This window comes from Podarcis vaucheri, assembly GCF_965113315.1.
Source record: "Podarcis vaucheri genome assembly, chromosome: 1".
Classification (NCBI taxonomy): Eukaryota; Metazoa; Chordata; class Lepidosauria; order Squamata; family Lacertidae; genus Podarcis; species Podarcis vaucheri.
The window spans coordinates 5,055,095-5,080,010 of record NC_138759.1 but is presented as its reverse complement, the minus strand read 5'-3'; the positions used below and the strand labels follow the sequence as shown (position 1 = coordinate 5,080,010).

Here is a 24,916-nt window from a genome sequence, read left to right as displayed (position 1 = left end):
AGAGACTAGGACTCTGCGGGACTTGACATCTTTCTGCAGGGCTTGCAAGACAGAGCTGTTCCACCAGGCCTTTGGCCAAGGCACAGCCTGACCCCCTCCTTTGGTAATCCTCACAGAACTCTAGCCCAATGGTTGCCATTAATTTGATTTGAACTGATTTTATAATGAAATGATTTTAGAATGTTGATAGCCGCTCTGAGCCCGGCTTCGGCTGGGGAGGGCGGGATATAAATAAAATATCATCATCATCATCATCATGTCACCATGCAGGTAATATTTTCCTCCAGAGGACATTCTTCGGTACCATAGATAAAGGTTCTGTCTCGTTCTGCCATTGAGCCACCTCCAGCCTTGCCGCCAGCAGAGGAGAAATCATTTCCTTAAACAACAGGTCCTTCTTCATTTCCTCTAACCAGCTGAGCAACACCAGCTGAGGAACTGAATGTGTATCCTGCCTCGCAACGGCTGAGACTCCCCCAAATATCTGCTGCCAAAACAATTATGTCACCAAACAGCTGATCAGAGCCGACAGCAAGCCCTCAGGGAAGTCCTTCCTTCGCTGGCATGGTTTGAAATCAAACCACGTGGGCAAAGGGAGCAGAGTTTGTGGCCATCGGCCGGCTGGCAGCGAGAGGGGTGGCGCCAGATCCTAATCTCAGCTCTTCTTCATCATATCTAGCTTGGTCCTCTTCTTTAACGTGCTCCAGTGTTCATCTGCATCCGCTCCAGACTCTTGGTGTGAAAGGATATAATAATATAATAATAATTTATTATTTGTACCCCGCCCATCTGGCCCAACGTGCAATGAACCCACAGCCCTGAGATTAAGCGTCTCATGCTCTACTGACTGAGCTATCCAGCCCTGAGTCCCACGAGGCTTACTCCCAAGTCAGGGTGTGTAGGATGGCAGCCGAAGAGGGTTGAATTAGGCCCTGTGTTTCAAACTCTTTTTAGTTCCTCGTTCCCTTTTTAAAAATATAATAAATGTCTCCTTTCCCATACCTGCTAAATCGCAGCAGCAGCTCAGCGGGCGCACAGCTTGCTCTCTGGACAATGCCTACCTTGTCCTGCCAACAGCATCTCCACAACCAGATCCTCTGTAGCTTAGTGAAGGAGTTACTGTTTCTCTAACCACCTCTCTGGTGTGTAATAACAAGCAGAAACAGGCATCCTTTTGGAATACCTTAGCAGGAGATTGTAAAGTTAAGATGAGATTTTGCTTCAGCATCAATGGAACCTTTGCATTCGTTTGCTTAGTACGTCTGATTTTGTCACCCTACTAACTTTTGCTTCGAGACCTTAAACAAATTTGCCCTTTTCCCGGTGCATTAATGATGATTTGTGCGCATGATAGAATCACTTCCATGCATTCAATACTTGTTTGTGCCTGCAAAAGTTTTTGCAGTGGACATACTTCTTCGTCTCTGGTCTATGTAGGCTCCTGCTAAAACCCTGCAAGTTTTTACGATAATATTCCAGTTTAATTTTTGTCCTCTTTTCATTGCCCAGAGCACCAGGGCACCCTTCACCTCAAGGGCAATAAAGCCTTTACATTGGGGAAGCATTGCAGGACATGTAAGCAGACTGATAAATCCATCACTAAATGCACTGGTATTGCATCAATGACATGTTATGGAATATACCCACCCAGTCTGGAAGGGCCAAAAATTCCCATATCTGATTTGGGAGCTGGGTTTGCAGAAGACAGAGGAAAATACAGATTTTCCATATCAGAAAATAATTTTAAAATTTGGTTTTAGATTATTATGGAGGCTTTCTTTATAGCAATGCCCAGCCCTGACCTATGAAGACTCTAGGTAAAGGTAAAGGTACCCCTGCCCGAACGGGCCAGTCTTGACAGACTCTGGGGTTTGTGCGCCCATCTCACATTTATTGGCCGGGGGCCAGCGCTGTCCGGAGACACTTCCGGGTCACGTGGCCAGCGTGACAACGCTGCTCTGGCGAGCCAGAGCCGCACACGGAACGCCGTTTACCTTCCCGCTGGTAAGCGGTACCTATTTATCTACTTGCCCCCGGGGGTGCTTTCGAACTGCTAGGTTGGCAGGCGCTGGGACCGAGCAGCGGGAGCGCACCCCGCCGCGGGGATTCGAACCGCCGACCTTTCGATCGGCAAGCCCTAGGCGCTGAGGCTTTAGCCCACAGCGCCACCCACGTCCCTATGAAGACTCTAGTATAGCATATATTCTGTATAGCATATTCTGTATAGCATATATTCTAGTATAGCATATATTCTGCTCTGGTCAGACCTCACCTGGAGTACTGTGTCCAGTTCTGGGCACCACAGTTCAAGAAGGACACTGACAAACTGGAACGTGTCCAGAGGAAGGCAACCAAAATGGTCAAAGGCCTGGAAACGATGCCTTACGAGGAACGGCTAAGGGAGCTGGGCATGTTTAGCCTGGAGAAGAGGAGGTTAAGGGGTGATATGATAGCCATGTTCAAATATATAAAAGGATGTCACATAGAGGAGGGAGAAAGGTTGTTTTCTGCTGCTCCAGAGAAGCGGACACGGAGCAATGGATCCAAACTACAAGAAAGAAGATTCCACCTAAACATTAGGAAGAACTTCCTGACAGTAAGAGCTGTTCGACAGTGGAATTTGCTGCCAAGGAGTGTGGTGGAGTCTCTTGCTTTGGAGGTCTTTAAGCAGAGGCTTGACAACCATATGTCAGGAGTGCTCTGATGGTGTTTCCTGCTTGGCAGGGGGTTGGACTCGATGGCCCTTGTGGTCCATTCCAACTCTATGATTCTATGATTCTATTCTATGATTGGTCACGTGAGCCTCAAAATGGCATTGCAACTCCTGCTCATGAATATGTAAATAAGAATGATAGGGATTTGCAGAAAAGAGGGTGGTGAAAGTTCAGAAAAGGACCAAACGCATTGATTCGTATGCTTTGTCTTGTTGTTCTGTATATGGGATAAAGAGGAGTCACATCGGGCTAAAACGGACCTCCTTTGCTTGTCCCAGTGCTAGTCTAAGCTTGTTGGTTAATTTTCCTAGTAGGTACATTTTGGGTCCTCTCTTTTCCCCTTTTTGAAAATAGGGACAACATTTGCCCTCCTCCAGTCTGCCGGGACTTCGCCTGTTCTCCAGGAATTCTCAAAGATGACTGCCAGTGGTTCTGAGATCACATCTGCCAGTTCTTTTAATAGTCTTGGATGCAGTTCATCTGGCCCTGGAGACTTGAATACATCTAAACTAGCCAAATATTCTTGTACTATCTCCTTAGTTATTCTGGGCTGTGTTTCCTTTGCTGAATCATTTGCTCCAAATTCTTCAGGTCGGGCATTGTTTTCTTTATCGGAGAAGACTGAGGCAAAGAAGGCATTGAGTAGTTCAGCCCTTTCTGTGTCCCCTGTTTGCATTTACCATCTTCTCCTCTGAGTGACCCCATTGTTTCTTTGTTCTTCCTTTTGCTACGAATATACCCATAAAAGCCTTTTTTGTTGCTTTTAACCTCTCTAGCAAGCCTGAGTTCATTCTGTGCTTTAGCTTTTCTGACTTTGTGTCTACATGTGCTGGCTATTTGTTTGAATTCCTCTTTGGTGGTTTCCCCCCTTTTCCACTTTTTGTACACATCCTTTTTTAATCTTAACTCAGTTAAAAGTTCTTTAGATAGCCACCCTGGCTTCTTTAGGCACCTTCCATATTTCCGTCTCATTGGTATTGCCTAAAGTTGTGATTTTACTATCTCCCTCTTAACAAACTCCCAGCCATCATGAACTCCCTCTCCTTTTAGTTTTAGACCAAACGCCTCCAGGCTGTTGTGAGCTGTTGTGCCTGTTAAATCTTTGCTACTTGCCAACATTCAAGGGAGAAAATCTGCGAGTGCCTGAAAATAACATAAATGTCATCTGTCAACGTTCCAGCGCGGGGCGTCTCGCTTGCCATCAATTAGCCGGCAGTCCAGATCTTGTTTAACTAAGTGGTGCTTCCCATCCGTTACAAAGTTCTGTTTCCCATTTTTCTTTCTCTTTTTTCTTTCTTTCTTTGCCAGCTGAACAATTCAGAGACCTTCCATTACGGAGTTTTAAAAACCTCCCAGTACTTTTAATAGCACACTTGAGCCTTTGCAGAATGAATATTTCCCCTCCTCCCTTGAAAAAGGGCAGTGAGAAACCAAGAAGGCTTAAGCTGAGCTAGAGCATAAACCCAAAACCTCTTTGCAAAAAAAGCTATACAGTGGTACCTCGGGTTACATACGCTTCAGGTTACAGACTCCACTAATCCAGAAATAGTCCCTTGGGTTAAGAACTTTGCTTCAGGATGAGAACAGAAATTGTGCTCCGGCGGCGTGGCAGCAGGAGGCCCCATTAGTTAAAGTGGTGCTTCAGGTTAAGAACAGATCTCCAGAACGAATTAAGTACTTAACCTGAGGTACCACTGTACTAAATTATAGGATGCAGCAATCAATCAATCAATCAATCAATCAATCAATCTACGGTCCTGAGCGATCTGCATTGGCTCCCAGTACGTTTCCAAGCACAATTCAAAGTGTTGGTGCTGACCTTTCAAGCCCTAAATGGCCTTTGCAGTGTGTGAAGCGGCCTACGTTTTGCCAGAGAAGACAGGCAGTATCAGCTCTCGAACAGCGGAACGGGTCTGAAAGCACAGGGGGGTGTAGCAAGCTGCAATCGGAATCCGTCTAGCCCAGTATTGTCTGCACTGATCACCAGCAGCTGCTCCGCAGGATTCGAACCTAGTACCCAGAAACCGGATCAACATCTGGACATTGTGAGAGAACACCGTACATTTGAAGCTCCGTGGTATCACTCTGAGTTGTGGCTTCACCCCAAATGACCCTGGGAGGTTTTTTTTAAGATGCTAAGTTTTGTGGCGCTTTTGTGGGTTAAACCACAGAGCCTAGGGCTTGCTGATTAGAAGGTCGGCGGTTCGAATCCCCGCGACGGGGTGAGCTCCCGTTGCTCGGTCCCTGCTCCTGCCAACCTAGCAATTCGAAAGCACGTCAAAGTGCAAGTAGATAAATAGGTACCACTCTGGCGGGAAGGTAAACGGCGTTTCCGTGCGCTGCTCTGGTTTGCCAGAAGCGGCTTAGTCATGCTGGCCACATGACCCAGAAACTGTACGCCGGCTCCCTCGGCCAATAAAGCAAGATGAGTGCAGCAACCCCAGAGTCGTCCGCGACTGGACCTAATGATCAGGGGTCCCTTTACCTTTAAGTTTTGTTAAGAGACCTCTTGCCTCCCAGGAAGCTGCAATTCATAGAATCGTAGAATTGGAAGGGACCTTGAGGGCCATGTAATCTGACCCCCTGAAATGCAGGAATCTCAACATGTGGTTTCCCATCCAACTTGGAACCACCCTGGACCCTGCTTAGCTCTGCAAATCGTGTTGGCGATTTCACTGCTGCGCCCCTAGGTGGTTCGATTCCCAGAGTTCCCCATGAAGAGGAACTGATTATTAAAACCCTTTATGAACGGTGGTTCTCGGAGCGGGAATAACAGCTCTCAGCATTCGCAACAAACTAGAACTCCCAGGATTCGTTTTTTGGGGGTGGGTGGGCAGCCATGACTGTGCAAAGTCATATCATAGCGCTTTAAATGTATGCTGCAATTGCAGTGTTCAAATGAGGTCGCTCATCTTAGTTTTTATGATTTTTCCTCTCGGTGTGCCCTGAAATAAGTGCAACTCTCCTGTTCCCAGCTTATCTTCTCTGTTCCCCACCTGCAGATCTCTGGTTCTGAAATGCCTTGCTTCCGACTGCTCAAACTCGCATCACCTTTCGGCATATTTTGAATTTTCAGGGGGGGGGATTCCTCTGAAGGTGGCAAAGAGAGAGCGAGATTGGAACTCAGTGCTGCCAAGTCAGCAACTGTCACAATGCCCTCCTTGTTTCTGAGACGAGGAAAAACATACATATATTTCTTTTGACCTGCGGAACGGGGTGGGGGGCTATTCCTTCTCCTCTCTTGCCAAACCCTTTTGAAACCTCGCTTCCCCGAGATGAGATGAGCAAACCATCACCGTACGCCAGCATGCTAATGAAGCCGTCTCCATGGAAACGGGCTCATTACCACTCATTTTTGCTGGCCCCTTTCCAGTTGGGCTCCGCTCGTCTTTCAAAATTTCAAACCACACATCATAAATAAAAAAGAGATTATATTTTATTTTTTAAAAAAAAATGTCAAGGGCTGAGAAAAAAGAAAGAAAGCAAAAAGCTGAATGTGAATCGACTTCCTTGTCCCCATTAAGAAACCTTGTCGGTTCCAAAAAAAGCCGGAAGAATTTTTTGCTAGGCTTGGTGGGAGAAGATATTAAGAAGACAGACCAAAGATTATACTTGTATGCAACAACAGCAGCTAGAGTTTTGATAGCCCAAAAGTGGAAGTCACATGAGATTCTGACTGTAAGGGAATGGCAGATAAAGTTGGTCGAATACGCTGAAATGGCAAAATTGACACACAGAATTCGCAATCAGGAGGAGACGAAGTACCAAAGAAAATGGAGTAAATTGATGGTTTATATAAGTGAGAACTGTAGAAACATGAAAACGTTGGCAGGATTGAATTAAATCTTATGTCACAGTGTAATTTTTAACCAATGAAACTGTGAATTATAGATTGGAATAAGAAAACTTGCGGAAGGGAAGGACGGAAGTCAACGCCTCTATGGAGCATAAAGTAGGATATATGTAATAAGACTTGATGTTTTTGTTGGTTGCTGTTGGTGTTCTTAAATCTCAATAAAAAGCATTTGGAAAAAGAAAAAAAAAAGAAACCCTGTTGGAATCCCCAGCGAAAAAAAGTCAAAATACCAAACAGAAATCTTAGAGGGTAGAACAAAACTTTTGTCTAAAATGTACGACTATTTGCTCGAATGGAACACCAAGGATGAAAGAAGTCATGATAAAATGGGCAGTCGACTTTGGTTACAATATTGAGTACGGCAACTGGGTAAGACTATGGAAGGAAGGTATGAGGTTTACAGCGTGCTCCACCTTAAAAGAAAACCTAGGGGAAAAGATGTACCAGTGATATATTAAAGTGTAAAGGGACCCCTGACCATTAGGCCCAGTCGTGGCCGACTCTGGGGTTGTGGCGCTCATCTCGCTTTATTGGCCGAGGAAGCCGGCGTACAGCTTTCGGGTCATGTGGCCATCATGACTAAGCCGCTTCTGGTGAACCAGAGCAGTGCACGGAAACACCGTTTACCTTCCCGCCGGAGCGGTACCTATTTATCTACTTGCACTTTGACATGCTTTCGAACTGCTAGGTTGGCAGGAGCAGGGACCGAGCAACGGGAGCTCACCCTGTTGCGGGGATTCGAACCGCCGACCTTCTAATTAGCAAGTCCTAGGCTCTGTGGTTTAACCCACAGCGCCACCCGTGTCCCTTAGTGATATGTTACCCCGGTTAAATTGGCAAAAATGTACAGATTGAGTAATAAAGCCTGCTGGAAGTGCAAATTAAAGGACGGTGAATTCTACCATACGTGGTGGACATGTGAAAAGATGAAAAAGTTTTGGGACTCGATATATAATGAGTTGAAAAAACTTTTCAAATATGCATTCCCAAAGAAACCGGAGGCATTTTTATTAGGGATAATAGGAGAGGAAGTGAGGAAAGAAGACCGTAAATTATTTCAGTACGCCACAACTGCCGCTAGGATTCTCGTAGCCCAAAAGTGGAAATCCCAGGAGATCTCAACCGTAATAGAGTGGCAGACAAAATTATTTGAATATGCAGAATTGGCAAAAATGACCTCTAAAATTCGAGACCAAAAATGACAAGGTTTGAAGAGGAGTGGAGTAAATTTGTTGTGTGCATACGAATTAATTTCAGAAGTTTAGAAACTGTAGCAGGGCTAATATAAATCCTGTGATGGGAATAGAGGGCAAATAAATTAGGAAAACCGAAGCAGGGCGGGAGGGAAGTCCGGGCACGAAATTGCGCAGGGTAAATAAGACGACACAAAATGTTGAATGTAAAAGTTTGAATTTTATTTATGTTTGTGAAAATCAATAAAAAGCATTTGAAAAGGAAAAAAAGAAAGAAACCTTGTCGGAATCCCAAAACATCCCAAGTGCTTGGAAGAAGAGTTAGGGGAACAAAAGCAATGTGTGGCTTTCAAAACTTTTGTTCCAACCTTGATGCAAGTGCTTGGCCAGCCAGCGCTCTGTTTCCAACAGCAGGTAGCCCAAAACTGACAGGCGGAGTATCGCAGGTAGACTGCGCGTAGACATGGAGGTTCTATTTAACTCTCATCTTCCGGGCTATTTTTCCTCCTTGCGGGAGGGGAAAAGCCATTTAAGTTAACAGTGACTCGGACAGGAATGTGAAGGAACCGCTAAGCTAAGCTGGCCTCCTCTTCTAAAGATTTGTGATACGGTACGTTGCAATGTTTAAGTTGCTGTCATGTTTAAACTACGCTTGACATTCGTTGCAACACAGGCTTTGAAGTTTGAAACGTCTTCTTCTTTTCCTCTTATGTGTTTACTTCCTTGGCTCCCGTGGGCGTCCTCTGTTTGGGTTCTCTTGTACATTTCACTTACTTTTCAAGTATACACACATACATAAATTGTAAACAGGCAGAATTTTGCCTTCGTTGGAAACCAGCGGTAATGAGCCTTTTGCAAATCCGACTAAACATTAGGAAGAACAAATACAAATTTATTATTTCAGTTGCAGACCAGTTCCAGCTCACATACAGTATCAGGGAAGTCATAAAACACAATAGGGAGACCCCACAGCTAATTCTCCCCTGGTCTCCTCGCTGGCCCAAGTAGGACCAATTCAGTCAGCTAGCCCTGGGGATTATCTAATGCTTATTTCCCCTAAATTGATTTTTGATTTTTATTGTTATTCATGCTTTTATACTGTCTTTTATGCTGCTTTTATAACTAAGTGGTTTATATTTGTTGTTAGCCGCCCTGAGCCCGGTTTTGGAACCAGGAATTGCGGGGTATAAATAAAAAAATATTATTATCATTATTATTTAATATTATTATTAAATTTGCAATTGGGTATAACAGGGAAAATACAGATATAACAGCAGTTAAAAATATGTAACATAGAACCAAAACATAGAACCAAATAGACATAAGTCTTATAAGTCTCTGAAAGTCTTTGTAGACTGTGCAAGTCTCTGGAAGAAGCAAGGGGTCAGATTCTTATCTGGTGAAAACAAGCCGTAAAGCTTTGTTTTATGACGTCCAACGCTGCCGAAGTGGTCCGCAAACAGACATAGTGAACAGTGATATTATATATATATATATATAAAAAAAACACGTTTTCAAGAGAATCCACCAAGAGTGCATATTTTGTGACTTTCAGTGATTTATAAGATTTCTGTTTATTTGGTTTTGCAGAGAGTGCATATTTCATATATTTTATACTGTTCTGTATAGATTATATAAAGAGTTTATATTGACATTGCATTGGTCATCGTGTTGCCTTGGATATTACAAATAAAAATTGCGACCAGTGCTGGGTGGGAACCTGCTTGCCATCACCATATTTTTGGGGGACGGTGAATTCCACAGGTGGGCACCCCATTGTGCAGCGTTCTACTGGTTGAATTATGACCTCCCATGCAGGTGTTAAAGGCACAGGGGCTTTGCTGAGAGGGGAGGTGACAACTGAGGATCAGATCTTAAACAGGACCACCTGTCGGCAGTGTAGGGGAGGAGAAAGTAATTAGCCAGCTGGAACCTATATAGAGAACAAAAGACGTTTATAAGGCTAGGCCAAAGCGTCCTTTGCAAAGCGAGCGGGGGAGCATAGTCCTTGCAGAAACCCCCAATTTCCCTGTCCGGATCTTCAGTTTCTGTGAGTGCATGAAAACTCTCAACCTTGTTGCTTTGTAATCTCCTTTCTCTATAAGAATCTGGGTGCTTTGATTGCAAGGTTTGCAAGCATGCCGGCATCCCACAGGTGAAGTTGGTGGAGAGGCATGCTAAGCCAGCCTTTGCCAATTTGGCAGCCTCTGGAGGTTTGGGACTACAACTCCCATCGGCCCCAATTGGCAAAGGCCGCCTCTAATATTATAATAATACCGCCTCCCAGTGTGCCCCACGGAGAGCCTCAAGGTCCATAACTAGCAAGACCCTAGAGGTCCCGGGCCCTAAGGAAGTTAGATTAGCGTCAACCAGAGGCAGGGCCTTTTCAACACTGGCCCCGGCCTGGTGGAACGCTCTGTCTCATGAGACCAGGGCCCTGTGGGATCTGATTTCTTTCCGCAGGGCCTGTAAGACAGAGTTGTTCCGCCTGGCCTCTGGCTTGGAGCCAATTTGATTCCCTCCCCCTCTTTCTTCTTTCTTTTTCCTTTTCTCCTGCGATGAGGCTGCATTTTAATATTTTAATGTTCCAATATTTTAATGTTGTATTTCATAGAATCATAGAGTTGGAATAGACCACAAGGGCCATCGAGTCCAACCCCCTGCCAACAAAATTTTCATTTTGTTTTTAAGTTGTATTCATTCAACTTGTTTTTATTATTGCTTGTTAGCCCCCCTGAGCTCGGCCAGGGCTGGGGAGGGCAGGGCATAAATAAAAATTATTATTATTATTATTATTATTGTGTAGCGAAAGTGGCTTGAACACCAAGCTGTATTTGTTGCACGTTATTTTATGCTCTTGCTTCAAACCGGACGGGGTTCGTATGCTGCCTGGAGAACTTGCAGTACGAGGGGGTGGGCGAACGCAAAGGGTAAAGCTTTTTTGTGGCTGGGAGTGTGTGGTCAGATGACTTCCGTCCCATTTCAGAATGTGCGCCTCCTGTCTCTATCTGTGGGATGTCTGCCTGTCATCGGTCCAATGATCCTTGACATAAACTAGCATGATTTACGGCCAAAGTGAATGCCCCCCTCCAGTTTAGCCCCGAGCGCTTAAACCAGGGGTCAGCAAACTGTTTCAGCAGGCGGCCGGTCCGCTGTCCCTCAGACCTTGTGGGGGGCAGGACAATATTTTTTTTGGGGGGGTGAACGCATTCCTATGCCCCACAAATAACCTAGAGATGCATTTTAAATAAAAGGACACATTCTTCTTGTGCAAAAACACACTGATTCCCGGACCATCCATGGGCCGGATTTAGAAGGCGATTGGGCCAGATCCGGCCCCCGGGCCTTAGTTTGCCTAAAGGTAAAGGTACCCCTGACCATTAGATCCAGTCGCAGACGACTCTGGGGTTGTGGCGCTCATCTCGCTTTACTGGCCGAGGGAGCCGGTGTACAGCTTCTGGGTCATGTGGCCAGCATGACTAAGCCGCTTCTGGCGAACCAGAGCAGTGCACGGAAATGCCGTTTACCTTCCCGCCGGAGCGGTACCTATTTATCTACTTCCACTTTGACTTACTTTCGAACTGCTAGGTGGGCAGGAGCAGGGACCGAACAACGGGAGCTCACCCCGTCGCGGGGATTCAAACCACCGACCTTCTGATCGGCAAGTCCTAGGCTCTGTGGTTTAGACCACAGCGCCACCCGCGCCCATGGCTTAAACCTCCACCTATGCCTCTGCAGACCTGAAAACTTTTCTTGGGCTGCCTTTGATATGCAGCAGGTGTTGCTGGTTTTGCAGCTGACATTTAACACACGCAAACCAAACTGTTCTCGAGATCATGGTGTTCTCTCCCTGCTTCTCTGCCCCTGTGAATACTTTCGTTTTATTTTATTGCATGAGTGTACTGTGGGAATGTTCAGGGTGGCAGGAGAGGATATATCGTTTATTAATATCCTTCCTAACTTGTGCTAGCAAGTTCCTTTATGTAGCAGAGTTTACATTCCCCCTTTTTACATACACACCAGGTAGCTGGTTGCAGGCTCGTGTGAGCTTCTCACTATTAGACAATACAGTCTGTCTCAGATTGTACGTTCCTGCTAGCTGAGAGCTAGCGGAGCAGTCCTAGCTAAAAGCTGGTCAAATGAACAAGGAAGTAAAAAAAGGTGTGCTGCGTGACTCATCCTTTCGTTACCTGGACAGGTAAGGTCACGCCCACCTTCTATCACATGCAAAAGGAAGGATGTTCCAGCCAGGAGGAACAGGCAGTTTTTGACTGGCTGGACCAAACATTCCCATGCATGTCTTGTCTAGCATTACAAGGAATGTTGTACTTGACTGCCTCTCATGGATCACATCCCACACGTACCACCTTTTTTCTTCCATGGAGCTTCCATGGAGCCATTGTGGTGTAGTGGTTAAGAGCGGTGGACTCGTAATCTGGGGAACCGGGTTCGCGTCTCCGCTCCTCCACCTGCAGCTGCTGGGTGACCTTGGGCCAGTCACACTTCTCTGAAGTCTCTCAGCCCCACTCACCTCACAGAGTGTTTGTTGTGAGGAAGGAAGGGAAAGGAGAATGTTTGAGACTCCTTTGGGTAGTGATAAAGCGGGATATCAAATCCAAACTCTTCTTCTTCTGGTGGCCGTGTGAAATAAGCCTTTGGGATGGTTCCCCAGTCACACCCCCTCTCCTCAGGCCCCGCCCCTCGTCTTGAAGGACAAGGCTACCAATGGCCACTGAGCACAACAGCCGTGTCTTTCTGTCGGAGGCAGTGCATCTTGGAAGAGCCACGGCCAGGAATGGCGGGTTGGGAGAGAGAAAGTCCTGCCCGCGGGCTTCGCTTTGAAGCCCCTGGTGGGACACTGTAAGAACAGGGTGCCGGACTGGCGGTGCCTTCGACCTCATCCTGCAGCCAGGCTAACTTTCCTACCGTCGTGTGAGACATAATTGAGATTGAGATTGAATCCTGACAAGACAGAAGTACTGCTTTTGGGGGACAGAGGACAGACAGGTGTGGAGGACTCCCTGGTCCTGAATAGGGTAACTGTGCCCCTGAAGGACCAGGTGCGCAGCCTGGGAGTCATTCTGGACTCACAGCTGTCCATGGAGGTGCAGGTCAATTCTGTGTCCAGGGCAGCTGTCTACCAGCTCCATCTGCTACGCAGGCTGAGACCCTCCCTGCCCGCGGACTGTCTCGCCAGAGTGGTGCATGCTCTGGTTATCTCTTGCTTGGACTACTGCAATGCGCTCTACATGGGGCTACCTTTGAAGGTGACCCAGAAACTGCAACTAATCCAGAATCCGGCAGCTAGACTGGTGACTGGGAGCAGCCGCCAAGACCACATAACACCGGTCTTGAAAGATCAACATTGGCTCCCAGTACGTTTCTGAGCACAATTCAAAGTGTTGGTGCTGACCTTTAAAGCCCTAAATGGCCTCAAAGGCCCAGTAGACCTGAAGGAGCGTCTCCACCCCCATCGTTCAGTCCGGACACTGAGGTCCAGCTCCAAGGGCCTTCTGGCGGATCCCTCACTGCGAAAAGCCAAGTTACAGGGAACCAGGCAGAGGGCCTTCTCGGTGGTGGCACCCTCCCACCAGATGTCCAAGAGAACAACTACCACCAGACTTTTAGAAGACATCTGAAGACAGCCCTGTTTAGGGAAGCTTTTAATGTTTGATTTATCACAGTATTTTAATATTTTTTTGGAAGCCGCCCAGAGTGGCTGGGGAAGCCTAGCCAGATGGGCGGGGTATTAATAACAATAACAATAACAACAACAACAACAACAACAATAATAATAATAATGCCTTCGTTTAGCTCTGATGAAACAGATTCCAATTGCTTCCTTCTGCTTTTCTGCGGGCGGGCAGTTCGCTCTTTCGGGTTATAAGCTGTTTCAAGCCCCCTTTAAACGTCGCGCCTTAGGCTTGCAGCCTGCTCTGGGGTCTGTAAGGTGAAGGGTGGGCAATCCATAATAAAAATAATAGTTAATAATATTATTGGGGGTGAGGCGAGGGGGGGAAGGATCTCCCCAGGGGCTGGTGGGAGTTGTGCTTCAAAACATCTGGTGGGGATGGATAGCAGGGCTTAGACACATCTCACATGCACCATTCTCTTTGATGCTACAGGGCTTTGCTTACTCTTGAGGAGTGAACATCCTCGGCTCGGATCATCTCCACACAGAATATCACAGGGGACACTGACTTCAGGTGAATTGCCCTCATCAATTTTCTATCTAGCACATGAGACCCTTAATCTCTGGGCTGTGGGTTTGGGGGGAAAAACATTCCAACATTGCAGAGGGTTGTACAGTGGTACCTCGGGTTACATACGCTTCAGGTTACAGACTCCACTAACCCAGAAATAGTACCTCGGGTTAAGAACTTTGCTTCAGGATGAGAACAGAAATCGTGCTTCGGTGGCGCGGCGGCAGCGGGAGGCCCCATTAGCTAAAGTAGTGCTTCAGGTTAAGAACAGTTTCAGGTTAAGAATGGACCTCTAGAATGAATTAAGTTCTTAACCCGAGGTACCACTGTACTAGATTTTCACTTTTCTAAAGTCTTAAAGGATGGTTCTTAATTTTCCTTATTGATAATGTTATTGTTTTCTCTTTTTGGCAAACCACTTTGACTGGTTTTTTTAAAAAACAGTCACGCGGCGTATGAATTTTATGAAATAAGTAAAATAGAATAAGTCATCTTGGGAAACCTGCTGCCTAATCTCTAAACACATCGCGGGAGGGAGCTGGTTGTGTTTGAACCAGGCGGAGGGCCTTCTCGGTAGTGGCACCCACCCTGTGGAATGCCCTCCAATCAGATATCAAGGAAACAAACAACTATCTGACTTTTAGAAGACATCTGAAGGCAGCCCTGTTTAGGGAAGTTTTTAATGTTTGGTGTTTTATCGTGCTTTTAATATTCTGTTGGGAGCCACCCAGAGTGGCTGGGGAAACCCAGTCAGATGGGCAGAGAATAACTCTCTCTCTCTCATCTATCTATTTACTTGGTCCCGGGAAGTTAGATTGGCTTCAACCAGAGCCAGGGCCTTTTCAACTCTGGCTCCAGCCTGGTGGAACGCTCTGTCTCATGAGACCAGGGCCCTGCAGGATCTGATTTCTTTCCGCAGGGCCTGCAAGACGGAGTTGTTCCACCTGGCCTTTGGCTTGGAGCCAATTTGATTCCCTCCCCCTCTTTCTTTTTCCTTTCTCCTCCCGCGATGAGGCTACATTTTAATATTTTAATGTTTCAATAGTTTACTGTTGTATTTTCATTTTGTTTTTAAGTTGTATTCATTCAACTTATTTTTATTATTGCTTGTTAGCCGCCCTGAGCCCAGCCTTGGCTGGGGAGGGCGGGGTATAAATAAAAACTATTATTATATTATTATTTATTTATGGTATCAGCATAATGGCCTAATGGGTGAGCTTGAATGCATTTTCTCAAAACTCACTTTATTTTTTATACACCTGAGTTTACATGAATCCTCCTCTGTAAGCTAAGTGTTTTCCCAAGGTGAGTTTCTCTTCTCCACGAGCTAAGATACTTCAAAAATAAAAATAGTGGACTAGTTTCTTGCAGCCCATGAAACCAAACTGTAGTATTTGCATCATTATTAATCAGCCTCCCCTCAGTCAGACTTAGAATCATAGAATCATAGAGTTGGAAGAGACCACAAGGGCCATGGAGTCCAACCCCCTGCCAAGCAGGAAACACCATCAGAGCACTCCTGACATATGGTTGTCAAGCCTCTGCTTAAAGACCCCCAAAGTAGGAGACTCCACCACACTCCTTGGCAGCAAATTCCACTGTCGAACAGCTCTTACTGTCAGGAAGTTCTTCCTAATGTTTAGGTGGAATCTTCTTTCTTGTAGTTTGGATCCATTGCTCCGTGTCCGCTTCTCTGGAGCAGCAGAAAACAACCTTTCTCCCTCCTCTATGTGACATCCTTTTATATATTTGAACATGGCTATCATATCACCCCTTAACCTCCTCTTCTCCAGGCTAAACATGCCCAGCTCCCTTAGCCGTTCCTCATAAGGCATCGTTTCCAGGCCTTTGACCATTTTGGTTGCCCTCCTCTGGACACGTTCCAGTTTGTCAGTGTCCTTCTTGAATTGTGGTGCCCAGAACTGGACACAGTACTCCAGGTGAGGTCTGACCAGAGCAGAATACAGTGGCACTATTACTTCCCTTGATCTAGATGCTATACTCCTATTGATGCAGCCCAGAATTGCATTGGCTTTTTTAGCTGCCGCGTCACACTGTTGGCTCATGTCAAGTTTGTGGTCAACTTCTTCCCCCGAGGATGGCTTTGCAAGCCTAGCAGTTTATTAGCTCCCTGATGGACCACCTTGATTTATTCTCTCGTCTTTTGCAGCGCACCGGGAGGGGCGAGCACCCGCAGGCCCACGAGGAACGTTCAGATGGCCAGCAACAACACCACCAGCATAGCGCAAGCCAGGAAACTGGTAGAGCAACTCAAAATGGAGGCAAACATCGACAGAATAAAGGTAAGGCCCTGTGAGCAAGTTCTCGGCTTAGAAAGGTGGCTTAGGGCAGGCATAGGCAACCGTCGGCCCTCCAGATGTTTTGGCCTACAACTCCCATGATCCCTAGTGAAATATACTCGGAGTCGAGAGTGGATTTCATGCTCTTTATTCAGCTCATATTGGTGAGGAGGAATGAATGTTCCCCTAAAATATCTGCTTTATATACATTATTTACACAATGGGCCCCACATGATTGGCTAATTCCAGGATTCTCCTGTAGGCCAATCAGGTTGTGGATTCACTTCCACCTGGAGCTAGATTGGGTGGCTCCTGTGGACCAATAATACTGCTGCATTCTGACTCCTATTGCTCTAGGACCAATCAGACTGCTGCATTTTGGATCCTACTGTTCTAGGACCAATCAGACTGCTGCATTCTGGATCCTATTGTTCTAGGACCAATCAGACTGCTGCATTCTGGATCCTATTGTTCTAGGACCAATCAGACTGCTGCACTTTGGATCCTATTGTTCTAGGACCAATCACACTGCTGCATTCTGGATCCTATTGCTCTAGGACCAATCAGACTGCTGCATTTTGGATCCTACTGTTCTAGGACCAATCAGACTGCTGCATTTTGGATCCTATTGTTCTAGGACCAATCACACTGCTGCATTCTGGATCCTATTGTTCTAGGACCAATCACACTGCTGCATTCTGGATCCTATTGTTCTAGGACCAATCACACTGCTGCATTCTGGATCCTATTGTTCTAGGACCAATCAGGCTGCTGCATTCTGAATCCTATTCAACTCAGTACATAACACCTAGCTAACAGGACCAGTGGTCAGGGATGATGGGAATTGTAGTCCCAAACATTTGGAGGGCCAAAGGTTGCCGATGCCTGGCTTGAGGGAAGGGGATGTTGTTGGGTTTTTTTGGAGCAGCTTTGGCCCTGCGGAAGTTCTTGGGACTACAACTCCCATAAGCCCCAGCCAACATGGGGATGGTGGGAGTTGGAGTCCGTGGAATTGGACGATTCAGGACAGTGCGTCATTAAACGGTGGAACTCGCTGCCACAGGAGGCAGAGATGGCTGTCATCTTTGATGGCTTTAAAAGACAACTAGCAAAATTCATGGAGGAGAGTGCGATCAAGGGCTATTACCCACAGTGGTTCTGCTCTGCAGAAAATGAGAGCGGTCTTGTGTTCGAATCCTGCTTGAGGGTTCCTCATTGGGGCATGTGTTCGGCCACTGTGAGAACAGGAAGCTGGGCTACATGGGCCCAATCCACCAAGCTCATCATATGTTGTTATCTTAAGTAGACTGCCTAGAATTTGCAACGATAAAGCGACCCCACCCCCGCCATCCAGGGAGAAATCTGGGGTGTTGGACAATCAGGAGTGGATTTCTTTTGTGACAAGACCATGAGCTCCCTTCAGCTCTGGTAAAAAAGTAAAGGTAAAGGGACCCCTGACCATTAGGTCCAGTCATGACCGACTCTGGGGTTGCGGCGCTCATCTCGCTTTATTGGCCGAGGGAGCCGGCGTACAGCTTCCGGGTCATGTGGCCAGCATGACTAAGCTGCTTCTGGAGAACCAGAGCAGCACACAGAAACGCAGTTTACCTTCCCGCCAGAGCGGTACTTATTTATCTACTTGCACTTTGATGTGCAGGAGCAGGGACAGAGCAACGGGAGCTCACCCTGTCACGGGGATTTGAACCGCCGACCTTCTGATCGGCAAGCCCTAGGCTCTGTGGTTTAACCCACAGTGCCACAAATTCCTGGGCTCCGAAGTCTATTCGTTTCAAGAGTAGATCATTTGTTCCTGGTTCTAGTTGGCAGATATCAGGATTAAAAAAACAACCACACTAGATCCTGCAAGCCTGGCGACTGCCACCCGTGTCTTGGTAAATGAAATTTGGCCCATGTGTGCCAGCAAATCTTCTTTCTTCTTCTTTGGCGATCCCTCGTAGCCGAATAAGATTGCCTTCCATAAACACGGTTTTAACAGTGAGTCCGTAAGCGACAGTGATTCCACCATTCAGGCACGCCCTCGCTTTACGAATCCTCAAGCCATTTCCATTGCATTGCCACGTTGCGGGAACTTGGCTTGGCTCGAGTTAGCATTTCCTAGCTATATTTCTCTGGTTGTGCTTTTGTTAAACGGGGTAACCTCCGCTGCTATCCATGGACAGAGATTCAGACAGCCTTGGCGTTAAGATGTGCTAAGTGGCTGCGGCTTGCTGCTTTCTCCCTGCGTTACTATGGCAACAGCAAGCATCCTTCACCGTGGCTTGGCATACTTAGAAAGGGGTCTCGGCCAGCCTTGCGTTATCAAGGGGTTGGTTGCTATTACACAAAAACACATACGTTGCAGGTTGGACATGGGTTTGGAAAATTTCCCAAGGTGTACCTGGTGCAGATGAGGAAGACAGGAGAAAATCAATTCCATTTGCCTTTAAAGGCAAACATACCCAGCTCATTTTCTGGAACCATACATGAGCCAAAACACAGCCATCCTTTGAGATTCATACTTTCTGAATTTTGCAATGCAGCTGTCCCGCCAACGAACGTGTACCAAAATGCCTTATTGTGGGGGGAACTGCAAAATGACATGTGCTGGACAAAATTGCACAGCAAAATTGGATGTAACGTGAAAAAGGAGCACAAAAACGCTGATAATTTTTCATGAGGGCTTCTTAAAAAGAATCGACAAACAAGATGTGGAAATGTGAGGAAGTGAAGATTGGAAAAATATGTAACGGAGAAGTCAGAATGAAGAGATTTGCCTATCCCTTCTGTGTCTGTGTCTTCCCCGCTGCTGAGAGTGGGGATTTCAACGAAGGCATAGTTTGCACAATGTAGTTTTCTAAGATATCAGCTCCCTGAATTTTGATTTCTACTCTAGTTCATTTGCAGGGGTGGGAGGGGAAATGAGGCCGAGGCTAGCACGGCTCTGGGAATTACGAAATTTGGGTAAAAGAGGGAGAGTGGCAAGATTCATTTTGCCACTAGGAAGAGAGAAGGGGTGTTCCTTATATTGGGAGCTGATCCATTAGGGTAAATGGGGCACAGCCCCACCCACCCAGTAGAGTAGTGGCAAATTCAAAAGGACAGGACCCCATCATGATACCGTTGGATCAATCCATCAACATCTGATGGATGATTTAGTAGGATTGGGTCCGGCATCACTTTCGCTGCCCGTGTGTGCCAGTATCCATGCTCAGCAGAGTTACATCTCAACGCAGCTGCTTCCTTGGAAGTGTCTTCAAGGTTGACGGTACACACAGTAGGCCATAAACACTCACGGATGCCATAAAGATTCAGTCAAGTGCAGAAGTTTACTTGACAGGCATAAAAGCATATTGGTAGCAAATATATACAGTAATAATAATAATAATTAGGGACGTGGATGGCGCTGTGGGTTAAACCACAGAGCCTAGGACTTGCAGATCAGAAGGTCAGCGGTTCGAATCCCCGCGACGGGGTGAGCTCCCGTTGCTCCGTCCCTGCTCCTGCCCACCTAGCAGTTCAAAAGCATGTCAAAGTGCAAGTAGATAAATAGGTACCGCTCCGGCGGGAAGGTAAACGGCGTTTCCATGCACTGCTCTGGTTCACCAGAAGCGGCTTGGTCATGCTGTCCACATGACCCGGAAGCTGTATGCCGGCTCCCTCGGCCAATAAAGCGAGATGAGCACCACAACCCCAGAGTCGGTCACGACTGGACCTAATGGTCAGGGGTCCCTTTACCTTTACCTAATAATAATAATTAATAATAAAATTATTTATACCCCACCCATCTGGCTGAGTTTCCCCAGCCACTCTGGGCGGCTTTCAACAAAACACTAAAATATAATAACCTATTAAACATTAAAAGCTTTCCTAAACAGGGCTGCCTTCAGATGTCTTCTAAAAGTTTGGTAGTTATTTTTCTCTTTGACATCTGGTGGGAGGGCGTTCCACAGGGCGGGTGCCGCCACCAAGAAGGCCCTCTGTCTGGTTCCCTGTAACTTGCCTTCTCGCAGTAAGGGAACCACCAGAAGGCCCTCGGCGCTGGATCTCAGTGTCTGGGCTGAACGATGGGGGTGGAGACGCTTTAAAGGTCAGCACCAACACTTTGAATTGTGCTCGGAAACGTACTGGGAGCCAATGCAGGTCTTTCAGGACTGGTGTTATGTGGTCCCGGCGGTCGCTCCCAGTCACCAGTCTAGATGCCACATTCTGGATTAATTGCAGTTTCCGGGTCACCTTCAAAGGTAGCTTAGAGTCCAACAAGAGTCCAAGACTCTCCCTCTCTCTCTGCTTCTCTCACCGCAAGGCTCAAGCAAGAGACTCACAACAAGTTACAAGTTGCACAGGACCATTGTTACCAGTACTTCCTGCCGCACTGCGCATGTCCAAAGGACAGTTCCCACAAAAAATGTCAATGCGTGGACCAAACAAACCCGGCCTTCTGCTCCTTTGTTCTTTGTGGAACAAAGGATTCTCACACAGAGAGAGAGAATACCCAAAAGATACTCACCACCACGGCTTCTCACAGCCACCGCTGTGAGATTACGCAATAAGAACATAAAAATAACCTGCTGGATCTGCCCAATGGCCCATCTAGTCCAGATCCTGTTCTCACAGTGACGAACCAGATGCACGTGCGAAACCCGCAAGCAGGACCTGAGGACAAGAGTCTGAGATTGTGGAGGCAGAGAATAGCCCTCTCCTCCATGATCATGTCTGATCCTCTTTTAAAGCCATCAAAGTTGATGGCCATCACTGCCTCCTGACAGGAAAAGGTTGAATTTTTGCTTTTCCGGGAGGTCAGTGAGCCTCACCAGCAGGGGATCAATGGTCTCACTATGTGCCTCTTCATAAAAGGGACATCTAAAGAACAAGTGCTCTGGGCTTCCTATCTCCCCCAATGAACAGGCGCAAAATCTCTGAGCATATGGGACTTTTTAAAAAAGAATCCTTCCAGGACCAGCGAGGGCAGTGCCGAGCTTCTGGCGAGTGTAAAAGCCCTTCTTGCATTTTTGTATATGAGAAAGAGATATGCTGCCGGTGCAGCTATCTCTCCCTCGATTTCTCCAATTGTATAGTCCGGGCACCTTGAGCAGTCCTGTTGTCTCTCGGTGTCTATGATTCTTTGCTACAGGAGGGTAGATTTCTGTTGCAGTCGGAGGAAAACTCGCATTGACTTTGTGCAAATTAAGAGTCCACTAATATCTAGAGACCTTTGTACCTACGGAACTGCCTCTCCCGGTATGCCCCACGGAGAGCCTCAAGGTCCATAAATAGCAACACTCTAGAGGTCCCATAAGGAAGTCAGATTAGCCCCTACCAGAGCCAGGGCCTTTTCAACACTGGCCCCAGCCTGGTGGAACGCTCTGCCTCATGAGACCAGGGCCCTGCAGGATCTGATTTCTTTCCGCAGGGCCTGTAAGACAGAGTTGTTCCGCCTGGCCTTTGGCTTGGAGCCAATTTGATTCCCTCCCCCTCTTTCTTTTTTCTTTTCCTTTCTCTTCATGCGATGAGGCTACATTTTAATATTTTAATGTTTCAATATTTAATGTTGTATTTTGTTTTTAAGTTGTATTCATTCAACTTGTTTTTATTATTGCTTGTTAGCCGCCCTGAGCCCAGCCTTGGCTGGGGAGGGCGGGGTGTAAATAAAAATTATTATTATTATTATTGCATTTTTGGATACGAGAAGAGATATGCTGCCAGTGCGGTTATATCTCTCTCGATTTCTCCAATTTTATAGCTGGGGCACCTTGAGCAGTCCTGTTGTCACTCGGTGTCTATGATTCTTTGCTACAGGAGGGGAGATTTCTGTTGCGGTTGGAGGAAAACTCGCATTGACTTTGTGCATGTTGAGAGTCTATTAATATCTAGAGGGTTTAAGGTCTCCATCTTCTGCCTCCGTGGGCTTCCTTGCCAAAGTAGCTGCTCTTTGAGAACTGCTTTCCGGGGAAATTGACCTCCTCTCTCTTTCCTCCCAGGTGTCGAAAGCCGCTGCAGACCTGATGGCGTACTGCGAAGCCCACGCCAAAGAAGACCCTCTATTGACCCCCGTCCCTGCTTCAGAAAACCCCTTTAGGGAGAAGAAGTTTTTCTGCGCCATTCTGTAAACCTCACAGGAGCCTGTGACCCCAATTTGGGCCGCCCTGGACACTGATGTAGAGATTTTTTCAGCAACGTGGACGTGTTTCCAGAGTCCACCCAATTTAAAACATAAAATCAAAATGGCCTGGAAGTTTACAGAGAAGTGCATGATAAAAAAAGAAAAGAAAACGGCTGCCTTCTTGGGAGAATGGAATGGTGATGTTGCTCTACGTTACAAGGCTAAAGATCTTGACATCTGCAGAGTTGTCTGGAGAGGGAGGGGGGAATGTGTAAAAGAGTAAAATTGATGTCCACTTACGCTCTTGCCAGACAAAAACCCTTTTGTCTTTTTCTTTCAAAAAAAAAAAAAAGAGGGTTGCGCAGAGCATGGTTGAAAAGGGTTGTGTATCTGTGTGTGTATGTACATAATATCCTTATTCCTTTTTTGTGCCCCCCCCCAAGTCACTCAGTTATTTATGTTGAATCGTAAAATTATCGCAGCAGGCTAGATTTATTCCGATGTTCCTTAGCATTTGGGTCTTGTGTGTATGTAGCGTTTTTAGAGTAGCGCCACGCGAGGGGGACGGGGGCCCAGAATTGCAGTTGCTGTTCAGCCTCGGCCAATTTTGTTCTTTTCCAAGGATTTAACTAAGGATGTGCCATAGCTTCGGAAGGGCCTGGGAGGCCGCCGTGTACATTCCCGACGTAGTTACTACCACTGTTTTTCTAACACTTGTATTTGGTAGCTTTTTTTTGTTGTTTGTTCTGCAAGTAAAAACTGTATGTTGTGATTGATGGGGCATTTTGACTCGTCCTTTTCATCTCCTTATATCGCAGACTTCTGTCCTGCTCCTATGGTGCCGTTACAGTGAGCATCATCAGACTGCAGATAGTTCTATACGCAGTGGTCACCATCTCAGAAGGCAAAGCTGTCCCCATGTCGGGGATGCTTTGCTGGGCTAAAGCAGCGGTTCCCAAATTTGGGGGGGGGGGGAGCTGCTGCTCCCTTGGTTCCCTAAAGATATCCCACTACCCTATAGAAAGCATTCAGAATAGTGGCTTGCACAACCCACCACGGACAATAATAGCACAATAAAATTCGACACACATTTGCACATTCAGAATCCACCCAAAACTATGAATTAACTAAAAAGGGGGGGGGGGATAAGCCTGATCCAGAGATACTAGTTTTTCAAAGTGTGGTAGTCATTTCATAAAATCCTAGAGTTGGAAGGGACCTTCAGGGTCATCTAGACCAAGCCCCTGCAATGCAGGAATCTCAGCTAAAGCATCCAGGACAGATGGCTGTCCAATATCTGCATAAAAACCTCCAAGAAAGGAGAGTCCACCACCTGAGGGAGAGTGTCTTACTTTTGAGCAGCTGTTGCTGTCAGAAAGCTCTTCCTGATGTTTAGCCGGAATCTCCTTTCTCGTGACTTGAAGCCATGGGTTCGAGTCCAACCCTCCAGAGCAGGAGAAAACATCTTCCATGTGACAGCCCTTGAGATATTTGAAGATGGCTATCCTATTTCCCCTCAGTCTCCTCTTTTCCAGGCTAAACATACCCAGCTCCTTCAACCGTTCCTCACAAGGCTTGGTTTCCACACCCTTGATCATCTTGTTCTCCCTCCTCTGCACACCTTCCAGCTTGTCAATGTCCTTCTTAAATTGTGGCACCCAGAATTGGATGCAGTATTCCAGGTGTGGTCTGACCAAGGCAGAAGAGAGTGGGACTATGACTTCCCTTGATCTGGGTACATGAGCCAACACTGTGACGCGGCAGCTAAAAAAGCCAATGCAATTCTGGGCTGCATCAATAGGAGTATAGCATCTAGATGAAGGGAAGTAATAGTGCCACTGTATTCTGCTCTGGTCAGACCTCACCTGGAGTACTGTGTCCAGTTCTGGGCACCACAGTTCAAGAAGGACACTGACAAACTGGAACATGTCCAGAGGAGGGCAACCAAAATGGTCCAAGGCCTGGAAACGATGCCTTATGAGGAACGGCTAAGGGAGCTGGGCATGTTTAGCCTGGAGGTTAAGGGGTGATATGATAGCCATGTTCAAATATATAAAAGGATGTCACATAGAGGAGGGAGAAAGGTTGTTTTCTGCTGCTCCACAGAAGCGGACACGGAGCAATGGATCCAAACTACAAGAAAGAAGATTCCACCTATGACATACACAGCTCATTTGCCCCTCTGCCGCTCCCTTGCCTCTTAACAGGCCCACTAGGCAATCCCACCATGCCCAGAGGGGTGGAACTGTCCACTCTTGAACCACTGGGCTGGTGGAAGAGGGTGCCTTGTTTCCTCCCAGGTTTGTACGACACGATAGACAAAGTACAAAGCGGGAGGGGGCTGGAGGCTCCCTGGATGAAACGGGCATTGGAAGAGAGATTATTAGAAGCATCTGTAGCTGCCGCCAGCTCTGATGGCTGTACGGTGAGTGAGGGGAGGCGGCATGTGCTTTCTCATCCTGCTGGCAATATGGGGAACCCACAAGAGCTGGTGATTGTGTCCAACTTGGATGGCTGTAAAGGATTAGGCTGCCTTCAGATGTCTTTTAA

At 46.8% G+C, this 24,916-nt stretch overlaps 1 protein-coding gene across 2 annotated transcripts in view; it reads left to right on the top strand.

Annotated features, from left to right (window-relative positions):
- Nucleotides 1–23,142, top strand: part of GNG2 (G protein subunit gamma 2) — a 62,062-nt gene extending 38,920 nt beyond the window's left edge. For both annotated transcript variants that reach the window (XM_082220258.1, XM_082220259.1), the window contains exons 2-4: nt 13,889–13,969; nt 16,137–16,269; nt 22,245–23,142. In XM_082220258.1, coding sequence (XP_082076384.1) covers nt 16,183–16,269; nt 22,245–22,373 — 216 coding nt within the window. In that variant the 5' untranslated portion in view covers nt 13,889–13,969; nt 16,137–16,182 and the 3' untranslated portion in view covers nt 22,374–23,142. The remainder of the gene's footprint in view (nt 1–13,888; nt 13,970–16,136; nt 16,270–22,244) is intronic.
- Nucleotides 23,143–24,916: the final 1,774 nt, after the last annotated feature.